The sequence below is a fragment of the Phalacrocorax aristotelis genome, chromosome 1 (genome assembly GCF_949628215.1).
Source record: "Phalacrocorax aristotelis chromosome 1, bGulAri2.1, whole genome shotgun sequence".
Taxonomy (NCBI): domain Eukaryota; kingdom Metazoa; phylum Chordata; class Aves; order Suliformes; family Phalacrocoracidae; genus Phalacrocorax; species Phalacrocorax aristotelis.
Genome location: NC_134276.1, coordinates 87,403,908 through 87,418,353, shown reverse-complemented (window position 1 = coordinate 87,418,353; position 14,446 = coordinate 87,403,908). Strand labels below are relative to the sequence as shown.

The 14,446-nt window shown below is 41.3% G+C and overlaps 1 protein-coding gene across 6 annotated transcripts in view; it reads right to left on the bottom strand.

Moving 5' to 3' along the window:
• The window catches only part of CNKSR2 (connector enhancer of kinase suppressor of Ras 2), a 225,384-nt gene that overhangs the window by 181,308 nt on the left and 29,630 nt on the right, over nt 1–14,446 (bottom strand). For all 6 annotated transcript variants that reach the window (XM_075096786.1, XM_075096804.1, XM_075096795.1 and 3 more), the window contains exon 2: nt 4,419–4,582. In XM_075096786.1, the coding sequence (XP_074952887.1) occupies nt 4,419–4,582 (164 nt within the window). The remainder of the gene's footprint in view (nt 1–4,418; nt 4,583–14,446) is intronic.

Here is a 14,446-nt window from a genome sequence, read left to right as displayed (position 1 = left end):
AAAATATTTCCCACTTTAAGGTCTCCTTTTAAAAAATATTTGAAAATGTTCAGTTTCAAACAAAACTAATTTAATCTTCATTCAAACAAAATATACATGATATTTTAGAAAAGCAAAAAAAAAATCCTCATGTAACATGGCATCGTGGTGATATGTCAGGCAAACTAGATCACTTTCTTAAAGATGGAAAAAGAAACCTTTGGCTAGACAGTCTTCAGCCTTTCTCCAGGCAGCAAGGCAAAGGGTAGCATTTTCTGGGAAAAATATGATACCAAGGAAACAAAAAATTTAAGAGCCCATGGACACTGCGCAAAATATGGTCATACCCAGTTTTGATAAATTAAACTCTATCTCCTGACAAACAGATGATGGAATAAGAATTGCATGCATTTCTTCACTGTCTGCAGCACAGTTAGGTACCTCAGGAGCTACAAGACCTCCAGGTGCACTCCAAACATGAAGACTGATACAGTGATCTGATGGCATTATCTAAGTAATCTGTTCTTCAGTATGCATTTCTCTTTTCAGAGGCATCGCCTCCACTTTTCCTCAATTTACTTTCTGTTGGCACTGTTCAGTCACATCCTGTTCTTCAAGCAACCATCAGAGAAACAAGGCTCATCACACTTTATGTGTGGATGAAGGTCTGTTACACTGTTGTTTTTTTAATGATGAAATGTAAAGCAGTCTGAGACTAGCTTCACCACCACATACATACTGAAAAGGATCATGTTCAGGCTAGATCTGGGTGGTAATTTTTATAACTGATGAACAAGCTTATGTTTTATTACATGGCAGTAGACTGGAGAAAAAATACCACCGTACATAACTCAGCGCAGTTTCTCCTGTATCTCTAGAGCTGGACACGCACCTTCCTAGTTTACCCTTTGTCAACCTGTTTTGAGATGTCAATTATTTTTTGAGATTTTGTCAATATGAATAAACATGCACGTCCACATCAAGCAGGAATCTACCTGTTGGTGCCATCAGTGTGATCTAGGTTTTATGGCCCAGTTTGAACAGAAAGGGAAGGTCAAGAGATTTGCCTTGCTGGAAATAGAACAACTCTACAGGCATATAGCTGTCATGGAGGTTTCTGAAAGACTGATTGAAAACCATGCAACAACTTCTAGCAGCAATGAGATACCATCACAGACCTCACTACTTCTTTCTTTTAAGCACAGAGAACATTTCATTTACCTTGCCCTTTCTGACATACGGATTTTATAAAACACAAAACTGCACTGAGGCAAGATAATCTATCGAACATGTTCCCACCTTCACAGACTGAAGAAGAGAGGGAAGACAACAAACCACATTAGTTACATTGCCTGCTCTCTGCTGGAGCACGTTCAGCTTCAGTGATGGCATGTGGTATGTACGCCCCCACCATTATCAGCGAGCGTGACCTGTAACAGCAGTAACAGCTGGGCAAAATCTTTATTCCTCCTTCTCTGAAGCACCACAGGAAAAGAAAACCTGTGAATCTCACCCCCAGGATGCTTGCTCTCCTGTCAAGAGCACAGTATGGCAGGCTGGCAGCCAAGAAAGGCTCTACTAAGATGGGTGGCAAAGGCCACCATTTGTTCTCTGATGAGCTAATGAACACTGGAAGATCCATTTGTTGCTAGTGCTTATGACAGGAGGGAAATACTGTGAGAGACCATAGCCACCCACCCACCTTCTGTCAAAAATCAATAAAGAATATCCTTTAAATAGTGCTATCAATCATAACTGGTTCCCAACTATTATTGTGGCAAGCAGTTTGTCTATTTAGCGCTGTTCTGTAGGCTCTACCTGGATTAAGGAGGTCCCATGCTCTCTCCACAGCAGCCAAATATGCTTGTTCAGGCCCTCTGGTTTCCTCCAAGAAAATGTTGCCCCGTGAACTACAGGCATGCAACACAAGCAGCTGGTTTTCCACTTGCCATATCCACAGCTGACCGGGCAGAAACTCTGAGTAAAAGTTTGCCCTGAAAAAATGCTGGGAAGGGGGCAGGAAGAAAGCAGCTCTTAAAACACATCAGCCATCAACATTGCAGAAGCTTTCCTTGTTGATGGCAACTCTGTTTCGGAAAATCTCCCCTGCAGAGTGGGAGCAGGAATGAACAGTGGGAGGTGGTCCTGTCCCTTCAATTGTCAATGCCAAAAACTGCGTAGGTGATCACTCACTAACTTGGAGAGAATGGCGAGGAGTATCAGAAGTGACAATCCTTTTGTCTTTTAATAATCAGTTCAAAATAAATCAGAGATTATGCTTGCAAGGCAAAATTAACATTACTGTTCCTACCCCATCATGCCACCCATCATCTCCAGCATCCAAACAGATCTTAACTCAGTTGGATCATACACTTGTAACTCACGCCAAATTCTGTCATGAACCAGTGAAACAGAAAAAATTATCAGATAATTTTCATTATAAAAACCTTGGACAGTGACTACCTGCACTAGCAGTTACCCTACATTGAAGAGTCGTAGGCTTAAAGTTCTCCTGAACAATACAGTCGACATTAGGGGCTAATCAGAAAAATGGGCAAGCACTAACGAGGTCAGATACTTACTGATGCAATAAAAAAAGGAAAGCCTGTAAGTATAGGATCAGTAGAGCCAAAAGGATTGTCTCTGAATTAAATTTCCTAAGAGGTTTATCTGATTGGTGAACAATAAATTCAAATTAAGTCCACTAAAATCAATAAAACAATCACATCTTTTATCCCTGAGGAGCCATCAGGAGCCAATTGTGAGACTGCAAAAACCTTAGCTTAAATTAGAAGCTGTGATCTGAACACATGCTGTTATGCTTCAGAGATGAAGTTTTCCTTAAGACAAACTCAGAAAAGCAAACAACACTGTATGTGCAACAAGGACCAGGAGGGCAGAGACTTGCTGCATGAATTAAGGATGCGGTGTTAGCCTTCGGTACAAACTCCTTATTTTATATGCAACTTAGGTCCATACACTTTTGCCTAAGATAAGGGAGCTACAAAGACAAGTTGTGTTTGTTTGTCTAAAGATAACATCTGTAATTACATACCCAGGAAAAAAAGAAATTACAGCTAATAAACAAGTCTTTTTTCTGTTAAAAGAGGTTATTTTTGAAAGAGCCACAATCTGTCTCTCTGTGCCTGGGAAGAATGGTCATCAGTGTTCACCATAACTTAATTTTTGCATCAGTTAATTAAAATATTTACTTTCTTGTTTCCTTTTGCACTGCCTGATGATAAAAAGTACTTTGTGAATAACTCTCTTTATGTTCCCTTCTATATCAGTAGCATTTTTTTCAGGACAGCATCCTTTCCATTATTTAAAAAACAAATGAGTTAAGTTATTGCACTGAGCCACTTTGCAATGTTATTAGAAATGCTACTCCAAAGAAAAGAGTCTAAGATGTGTTTAAAACCTAATGTCCTCCCGTATAGAAAAGCTTTTCTCCCCCTTTTTTACTTTTTCTTTTGCATTTTGGGTTTTTTTTAGCTCGCTCTCTTCATTATCCCTCACATTTATCTCCCAAAGATCCAAGGACAGGATATTCAGAAAAGCTGCTGCACACTGAGAATCCACAAGCCCTTCTCAAGAGCCCTTCAGCCTACCATCTTTGATTGCCTCTACTGGGATTCAGCTTTCTTAAAGCTGCTTCTGAGGCTTGGAAAAGTAGTAGGCATTAAAAATCCACAAAACACCACTTTAGGCAGACAAGTACATCTTAGCAGAGCTGTTCACAATCCTTTCTACAGTGGAGAATGCAGACAGTGTGCCCAATCTATCACTAGTCTTTACAGGCACACAAAAAAGTTTGTAAGAAGGGTGAAGTCAGCGCCATACACCTCACCGAGGGGATAATCCCAGTAACGCATGACGCGACGTGACTGAAAAGACCATTACCAAAATCCTCTCTGTGCTCCATCAAAGATGTATGCATTATTTACACATACGATAATTATTTCAGTATTTAATCCTTTCCACTCTGAAATATAAGCAGCTATGTTTCAGCAAGCTCGAATAATCATCTAAAACATAATTTGCATGAAAGGAGCAGTGAAAAATGACATGGTTAATAGCAGGGCATTTTGTTTGTAAAGGGCAACCAGCACTCAATTACTGCATTCACATATGTAACTGTTTCACATTCCAAACCAAACCCAGCCTAGTTCTTTTGTGATTTCAGATAAACTTTTCTTCTACAAAGACAGATATGCAAGCCTTAAATCTCTGATACCAATTTATTTAACAAGCTCCATCCTATCAGTAGATAATGCTCTTTATCTTGCCTCTGGTTTAAAATGCTAAATTGTTCATACATTACATGTCAGGAGTTTCTTGAACTACTTAGATAGTCTTTAGGACTAGAAATCCAAACACACAAACTGAATATGCAAACACTGTTCACTCCCCTCCCTGTTTTGCCCCAAGAAGTTTACCAGTGCACAGAGCAAGTCTACTGCTTCCAAGATAAGTTCCTGATGGCCAATTCGTGTGACTCCAAGATCTTCCAGTTCTTGATGAGTAATGCGTAGTAGCTGGTCACCACTAATCTTCTCTCTCTCAAAGTTCTTTATATATTGCTGCAGGCAATCATCAAGACCTGCAGAAACAGGACGGAAGAAGGGAAGGCAAAAGTTAGCAATATTTTGTACTGCCATAAGGAGTAAAAATGGGCTGGAACCAAAAACCAAGCCAACGGAGAATACTTGCCCTTTCTTTAAGTATTTCAACATTACAAAAAATGTAATGCTACCCAGAAATCTTAAGATTTGGAGAGCTATGGCAGCCATGGCTTTTCAACCCGTGGACAATACTAAACTCTCCTGAACCCTGAACAGAGCCCTGAATTCCTGTAGTATACTGAGTTATGAATGCCTACCTGGCAGCCCCTAGTAACAGGTATGTTAGCAATGCCTCCATTACACCTGGGAGGGGAGAGAAGAGGGAACAATGGAAGAGAGTAAGACTTGCATCCTACCCTAGGTACAGCATATCAACAGACGCTGTTAATTATTACAGCGCTGTAAGAGACTGGAAACAAGGGAAAGCATATGCACCAGAGCCAAATTCTAAGGGAACAATGAGAGTGTGAATATGCTTAACACCATACATCCAGGAGCTATCAGTGCCTCTTAAACTTGCTCCCAGCGTACCTCTGCCATGGTATGTCGCATGACAAAAAGGGTCTGCTGGAGATGCCCTCAGCTAGGAATCCATCTCTTCATGGGGCACTTGACTACAGTGCCCCATGCAGTGACACAAAAAATAGTAGTGCCACATCATTGCATCTTTCCGACTCCAAGACCATTCGTATGCTCCTGAGTCACCTGAAAGTTCACAGATCATGCCAACCCCTAAAACTAGCTCCAAAGAGCTCTAGAGAACAAGAAAGGTGGCAGCACTGCAAATGCTGGGTCCCAACTGCAGCAGCAGATCCAGCTCAACGTACCACAGTTTACAAACTGTATGGAGTCACTAAGAGCACACAGATGCTTACTGAGCATGAAAAGCCATTAAAATCAAGACCTGGGTGCACTCCCCAGAACAGTGTAATCGGGGAGCAGAAACAGGCCTGTTGTGCCAAAAAAGATCATAGGAGTGCACGCAAAATATTTGCTCAGGACATGGATGAGTGCAGGGTTGTACAAGACCAGGTCCTGCTTTAGCGGCCACACCTACTCTAGCTATTCAGTTTGATTATCAGTTTAATGACATGTAGCTGACTACACGGTTTTGCCTGGAGCAAAGAGCACTGCAGAACGTGAGATAATCCATCGTGCATCTCTTCCCCATCAATCTTTGCCCAAGAGTACCAGACCAGTACAAGGAAGCTCTGCAGCGGATGTATCCTTGTGCCAAGGGGATAAGGAAGACTCGGGTATTTGGTGGTCCATCTGAAATTTGTGTCTGAATACATTCTGATGGATCAACGTGACTGCTACCAAGTAGCAGGATTTGACAAAAACCTGAATGCATTAATTTAGCTGCTTCTTGAGAGATACCACCTTTCTGATGGTTGTCTTCAAACAATCCCTAACATTGAGAGGACATCTGCTCATTAGGTTGCAAGGAAGTGAGAACATTTTACTCGCTAATCAAAATGCCTGAAAACTCTGAAGATACATGGAGGAGAAAAGATTGATCTGACTGCTGAGCTCCAGTTGTCTCATAAGAGCCCCAGCTTCTCATTCACCCCTTTTAGGGTGTAACCACACCTCCGAAGACACTCACATGAGGAATATGTTGGTACTGCAGGCAGGGATGCCCCAGTACCAGGCCAGCCTGCCATTCCTGGCTCAGCCCTTGGGCGAGTGTCACCCACACTCTGTCCCTGCTCCCACGCACCAGCACAATCTTCACATGGCTTTAACTTCTAGAATTCACACACCAAAACTAAACCACACACAAACACACTGTAAACCAAACACTCCAGGCCCAAGACACGGGAGCAGGTCCCCAATTCCAGCAGCCTCCGACTACAACCTTCCAGAGCCTGGCACCTGATTTCCTGCCTCCCAAACAAAGCCACTTAAAGGTCTAGGTTAAACAAGCATTTGGAGCTATGCCTTCCATTCATTTCCCTTTCTAATCAAACAGTTGCTCAAATATACTTGATTACAACATATTAACAGAGAACAAAAATGGTGACCCAGGACTGATCATGTATTGCATCTTGCCGCATAGCCTGGTTCTCAGATGTGCTTGCCCAGGCTTGTGAGGAGCTAAAAATTGTTCCCTAATTCTCCAACAAAGAAAATACAAATGGTTAAACTTTAACTAAGAGCAACGTTCTACTAAAGCTTTTATTCTCCTAAGTTTATTCCCCTACAGCAGGGAAAACCTGAATTATCAGAACCACCAAGACTGGTCCATAAAATGACTTGGTTGTCACACATATGCATGAAAAAGAAGACAGGAACACTCACTGAGGTCAAAACAACTCAGGCTGCTGCTTTGTGGGGTGCCCCACTGGATTTTTGATACTTTTTCCCTTTGTACTTATATAATTAATACTCTGCCTTTGGCCTCAGAACTGTTTGTTAATCAAAAGTAATGTTTCACTGTAAAACAACACAATACACGCAAGATCTTAATTTCCCTCTTTCTTAGACACCATTGCTTCAGAATATGTCAAAGAGCACGAGTCCTGCCTATTCCCAAGGCATTTCAATGGGAGCCCTCAGTTCACCCAAATGCTGCCGCCTCTCTTACATGCTAGGCAATGCTCATCATTACTAGCAAATGCACAAGCAGCAATAAAAATCAGGTACTCTTCTCTGCCTGACACCTGAAAGTAAGGCCATTTACCAAGTCCCAGTGCTATAAGAACTCATTCAGACATTTAAATTTAGGTTGCAAAAGGAAATAATTTTTCTCGCATCTTCTTAAATCCACTTTACTTGTTCACACACACACACGATACCATTATCCTGAATTATCTGACATGAGCCTTCTTGATTTATTCATATTCGTAAGTATTTTCTCCCAAAGCCCTTCTTAGGCCAAGTTTTCCATCTGATATATTAATTGCATGAACTGATTTTCAAGCACAGTGCCATGTATAATGGCATTTATTTTTTGAAAGAAAATGAATATTCTTGACAATACATAAACACTTCATCTAAAAATGTATTAAAAATAGGACATAGATATGCTTTTGCTAAATGACAAAAAAAGAAGGCAGTAAGTACTTCTGACATTTCTGAACTTTAGTCCCACACCGTTTACATAGACTGCTGAATAACAACATTAAAATATTCAGCGTCATCAGGTATCAAAAAATGAATTCCCAGCTAAGAGACTAGCAACACAAATCCAGAGTAAGTCATGACAGATGCATTTAATAAACACTTATTGACAGTTAATTCTAAATAAAGCCACTACTCTTCCTTTTCCTGCCCTCTATGTATTTTTGTCATTCAGATGTAATCTAGACAGATGCATGTAGTTCATGTAGGGTAAGAAAAAATTTTAAGACAACAAAAATATTACTGACAATTGCTTGACTCATCAATTTCGTAAAAACTACAGCCAGGAAAGAACAAAATAATTTAACCGTAGATTGTGTGACATTTTCAGAATAGCTTGCCACCATTACTTCCCCTCAGTCCCTAAACAGAACATTCTTTTGAAGTAATTTATTTCTGCCATTCTATTTCTTAATTAAAGAGCAGCAATTCTTTTTGTAAACAAAACTGTGCACAGATAGGAAATAATAACAATGCAGAAAGGCTACTAGCATTCCTCACCCACACCTTTTATCCCCAGAGCCCCAGCAGACAGCCTTGTTTGCCAGCAGCCGGCCAGCCGCCGCTGTTTTCAGATCAACAGGATGGGAGCTGCAGGGAACAGGCGTTCCTGGCTGATAACGTCATTTAACTTGGGACAGGACAAGATATACCAAAGAAGCATCAGCTACCTGGGGTCCACAGAGACACCCTGGAAGCTAACAGAGAAAGCACAGCTTTCTTACGAGCACTATCTTTTATGATATTCCTGCAAGACCAGCATCCACCCAACTTCAATGTAGTAAGAAATTTTTCTAGCTGTCAAGGTCTGCTCTGCTTCTACCCCCAGATGCCCTCATATCAGAGGATGTCACACAACCCACGTACCACAGGAATCCCAACAAATAACTCCATCTGATGTACTATTCCCTGTTCCTGGCCATGGATGCTGTTAAGGTTGCCAAGCATATAGCAGTCCTGGGTATTTCAGGAACAGTGGCCCTGTCCAAAAATCAGGTTTGTTTTTATATTCTGGAGGCATAGGGCCTCATAGTATATCAAACAAGTTTTGTGATGCCAATACACGAGTTAACAGTCTCATATTCAACAGCTCTGCTCCTCACCCAAAATAACCCCAAGATTTTTTGAGTATATGTAAAAGCATAGATATTCCAATAAGAGAATTTAAAGTAAAACTGTATGATGGTACTACTTTTCCTTTTAGACCTACTCTTTAAAGGAAACACTATATAAAGTAACTTTTTTTGTTGTTTTTCTTGAAAAATTCCTCACCTTGTGTTCCAGGAATAACATAAACCTCCAAGAATGCTAACTACTCAAGAAGCACTCCCCTGGCCCACGTGCTTTCCACCTGAGTTTATCAACCATGGAGTCTGGCAATGCTGTCCAAATCCTACTCTACACTCATTACCTGGCCAGTTTGTCTGGGGCCTTTAAGATGTTAATACATTGCACATCTTTGTCAGCTGGCATGCCCCTGAGGTGTTAGGTACACAGATGGACTATTCTGTGCATTAACAGAAAAGAAGCATCTCTCTTCATTAAGTTTAAAGCAAGCTCAACCTCATCTGTGGAACTAAACAAATAAAAAACAACAGCAAAAGCAAAGAAAGCTCCTCCAAAAGAAACTGCTCAGAAAAGTCAGTGCTTTTAACAGTAAGAAAAATTTTTCTAGAAGTTTCTTTTGCAAGTAGAATATACTGGAGCTGTTTTTTCCCCCTATTCCATCATTGAGTTCTACCTTGTGTGGCCAAGTCAGAATTCATCAAATCAGTAACAATTTTTAATGGCTCACTGATGCAAAATTGGGCTGATTTCTATGCAATGAATTCCTTTTATTACAACAGCACAGTAGAAACTGAACAAGAAATGTTTAATTTCATTTTTTTTACTGATATGACTTTTCTGGAATAAGATTGCAAGATGCAGTGCCACCCTCCAGGGAAATCTTCCACTCTTGCAATTTCCTAACTAATAATACAACTGCACATTTCATGATCTCTCTGAGGTATTGTCTTATTTTGAAGTACGTAACAGGTTATCTTTTGAAACAAGCAAACCAACAAACCGCCCTGTAATTCAGTGTCAGAACAGGTAATGCACATCTGTTGTAATTCAAAGTCAGATGACCTTCTCCATGAAATATATACTCAGGTTCTGATCCCACAGTCTGCTCCTCCTCTGCAAGCAGTTCAGTCTTTCCTCCCATCTCTAAGAGACTAAAAAAGTATTAGAGTAGACTTTTTCTATGGCTAGATCTGAATTAAATTTGTAATCAGCTGCTCAGATATATGTAAGAAGATACAGTTCTAAAAATAGTGACAACTAGGTAGAATATTCTTCCCCAAATTGGTAGCAAAAGAATTTTTTCTTAAGATTGGAAAACTACAGTGAAAACAACAGAGCTTGTGTCCTTATCAGCCTTCTTTTCAGTCTGGGGTTAAGGGAAAGATGATGAGTATTACAGGTTTAACTATCATACCTGAACCCTTGACAAGGAAGTATATTTTTATGCTCCCTGGTAAATCAGAATGAAGATGCAAACTGACAACTTCCCCTGGCAAGTCCTTGTTCTGTAAACCCAGCATTTACTGAAAAGCAGTAACATACAGACAATACACAGAAAATTTTGTGTGGAAGGGAAAGACACATAGGTTTCTTAAAAAACAAATGACAGATTTGGGGCTTTTCTTTTTCTTTAAATAAAAGGCAAACAAATTCATCTTTCAATTTGAACATCAAGAGTATGAATCAGTACCTGAATTCCATTAATTTTACACCTTAACAAATACAAATTCAGGCAATAGGTCATGGTACGGAATTTAGCAAGTCACTACAAAATTTTTTAACTAGACTTTAATATAAGCTGGGCATTTATGTGGCACTATCCAATGCCTTTTCAGATTGTAAACTATCATTTGCAACATTTTTACCTAAACCAGCATCATGGAAGGATGGAAGGGACCACTAAAACATTAAATATTCAGAAAAAAATCACAGTTGTTTCCCCCTTGCTCACCATTAAATATGCATTAAATTTAAGCCAACTACTCTTAAGGACCTTTGAAACTGCACATGAGCCTACATATGTTTCAAACTTGAATATTCAGCTGAGTTCCTGGTAAGTTAAAACATTGTGCTATGATGTACGCGTTTGCACCTAGGCTTTATTAATCCAGAGCCTGTAGGCTACTAGCCTATTCACTTTAATTATACAAGAATACAAGCTTTGCTTATGTCAAAGAGCAAGACAACCAACTAGAACACTTCTCCCTCTCTTCCAACTCAACCAGAGAGCTGCTCCTGGGCAGACACTGCAGGCAGCCCAGAGCAGGCAACTCTCCCCGCCACAGCAGCTCCTGTTTGGGGTACACATTCATATTTCCTCGCTAGAAGAATGAGAAGGGAGAACAGGAAAGGCCACGTTTCCCCACAGTCTCTACGTGGCAGATGGGCATTTGGAAACTCTCCACGTCCCTCGGTCTGAATGTCAACACAGAAATCAGGAGCAAGCCAAGCCAGCCGCTTCCCTACCTGAGAGGCAAGGATAATTCTCCACTGCCCACGTAAGGGATGCTCACTGCTTCAGGGTCTTCAGCACCTCCTGGGCTTCATATGTGACAAACAGATGTCACAGTTATCAGTGCCAAAAGACAGAGCAAAGAACAGAATGTTTTAAGTGACATAGATGGCAAATGCCTACTGTGGACAGGACGGCCGCAAAAAAGTAACGCCCCATCCCAGAGGAGCGCTGCAAATAGGATAGCAAAAGAAACACCAGAAGCAGCTTTCATTACAGATTAGGAAAAAATTACAATATATTTAAAACTGGGGAAAAAATTAATTGCAGGCCCCAGATTAATGAATGTGTGCAGAATTAATGAAAAAAAGAATCGCCAAATGCCTGGATTACAGCAGTGTCATGGTCTCAGCTGGGATAGAGCTCATTTTCTTCCTAGTACCTGGTACAGTGCTGGGGTTTGGATTTAGGATGAGAATAATGTTGATAACACACTGATGTTTTAGTTGTTGCTACGTAGTGCTTACACTCGTCAAGGACTTTTCCAGCTCCCCGTGCTCTGCCGGGTGCACAAGAAGCCAGGAGGGCAGGGGACACAGCCGGAACAGCTGATCCAAACAGGCCAAAGGGATATTCCATACCATATGACAGGGGGTGTTGGCCAGGGGAAGCAGCAATTGCAGCTCAGGGACTGGCAGCATTGTTCAGCAGGTGGTGAGTGGCTGCATCACTTGGGTTTTTCCCCGGGTTTGGCCTCTCTCTCTCTCTCTCTCTCTCTCTCGTTATTTTCCTTTTCATTATAGTATTATTATTGTTGTTATCATTATTACTACTAATACTACTTCTACTATTACTGTTTTATTTTAATTATTAAACTGTTCTTACCTCACCCCATGAGTTTTCTTACTTTTGCTCTTCCGATTCTCTCCCCCATCCAACAGCGGTGGGGGGAGTGAGCGAGCAGCTGTGTGGTGCTCGGTTGCTGACTGGGGCTAAACCACAACAAGAGGCATTTGCAAATGAGCGGGACCATTACTTTGTGCACTGGTTATATACAATTTCAGGCAAAAGGCCTCTAACCACAAAACGTAGTTGTCCTTCACTCTGTAGAATTATTCTTTCTCACTCACTCCCTCTCCTCCTTCTCTGTATATATCTGAGTCAAAGAAAATTCCAAAAGCATTAAAAGCAAACAATAAAAATGACTGAGAAGATCCAAATAATTATTCCTTCAAGCATAACATGCATATTCATAGACTACAGGATAAGATTAAGTGTTTTCCATGTGCAGTTTAGGGTAGATGTATTTTTCTCTAGGAATTTTCAACACCAAGCTGCGTGGAAGTGTTAATCTGCTGGAGGGCAGGAAGGACCTGGACAGGCTGGATCACTGGGCTGGAGCCAACGGTTTGAGATTCAACAAGGCCAAGTGCCGGGTCCTGCACTTGGGTCACAACAACCCCATGCAACACTACAGGCTTGGGGAGGAGTGGCTGGAGAGCTGCCTGGAGGAAAAGGACCTGGGGGTGTTGGCTGGCAGCCGGCTGAACAGGAGCCAGCAGTGTGCCCAGGTGGCCAAGAAGGCCAACAGCATCCTGGCTTGTATCAGGAATAGTGTGGCCAGCAGGAGCAGGGAGGTGATCGTGCCCCTGTGCTCAGCACTGGTGAGGCAGCACCTCAAATACTGTGTGCAGTTTTGGGCCCCTCACTGCAAGAAGGACATTGAGGTGCTGGAGCGTGTCCAGAGAAGGGCAACGAAGTTGGTGAAGGGTCTAGAGAACAAGTCTTACGAGGAGCGGCTGAGGGAACTGGGGTTGTTTAGTCTGGAGAAGAGGAGGCTGAGGGGAGACCTTATCACTCTCTGCAACTACCTGAAAGGAGGTTGTAGCGAGGCAGGGTCGGTCTCTTCTCCCTAGTAACAAGCGATAGGACAAGAGGAAATGGCCTCAAGCTGCATCAGGGGAAGTTTAGGTTGGATATTAGGAAAAAATTCTTCACCGAAAGGGTTGTCAGGCATTGGAACAGGCTGCCCAGGGAGGTGGTGGAGTCTCCATCCCTGGAGGTATTTAAAAGAAGGGTAGCTGTGGTGCTTGAGGATATGGTTTAGTGGTGGACTTGGCAGCGATAGGTTAGCGGTTGGACTCAATGATCTTAAGGGTCTTTTCCAACCTTAATGATTCTATGAATCTATGAAAACAGTAGCTGAAAGGTACTAGTAACTAAAAACTACATTTTTAGACGATGAAAGAGAAACACAACACATTAAAAACCCCACTTTATATGCACTGGATATATACTCCTATATGCAGAAAACCATGTTGTAGAACCAAGAACTCATGAGACTGAAGATGTGAACACGAGAAGCAGCAACGTAATCCAAATTCAGCCTCTCCTGAAGGTATTATAAGTGTCAAGACCCTGGCTACTAGATCAGAGGTACTGTGTACAGCAGTGCGGTAAATAAGGAAGGTATCACACTGGGCTCCTGAAGAGATGGGCAAAATGAAGAATTGAAATAGAGGCAAATGTTAGACCTTGCATGTTGCTCTGTTCTTTTCAAGGTCCTTGCCAGGAGAAGGGCCTGTGGTCAGCCAAAGGAAAGCCACCAGCGAACAAAGAGATGGCATTATCCCAAGAACTTGGGAGTAAAAGAGTGTATTTGCAACAGCGGTGGGTTGAAACATAAGTTTGGGGTGGAAGAAGTCCCAGGTCACTACTAATTCTGTAATTAAAGATCAAATCCTGTTTGAGGAATCTAAGTTTGAAGTGTCTGCTGTTTCTGTGCCTACAGATACACTCTCTTTGCATGATCATGAACTCTTATGAGACCTGGATATATTCATTACATGACCGTGTTGGCAATAAGTGGCAATTTTGTTCATCAGAAAATTGCAGAAACATCAAGACTAAGTGAATCCTACATGGCTCAACAGCTCTCTTTTACAAAGCCTTTCACACTGACCAACTTTTAAGGGAGTTTTTTTTTAAAAGAAAATGAAATTTAAAAAGGGAGGAGGAGAGACAAAAAGTGTACATATAGACTAACTACAAGCATATTTTAAAGATACACAAGACTGAACTGGGTGCAGTGTCTAATAGGACAAATTTTCAATAAAATCAGTCCTTGCTGTTAAACTACTTATAATCAGGACTTATTATGGCCAGTTAGACTTGTTAATTACAAGAATATCCAAAG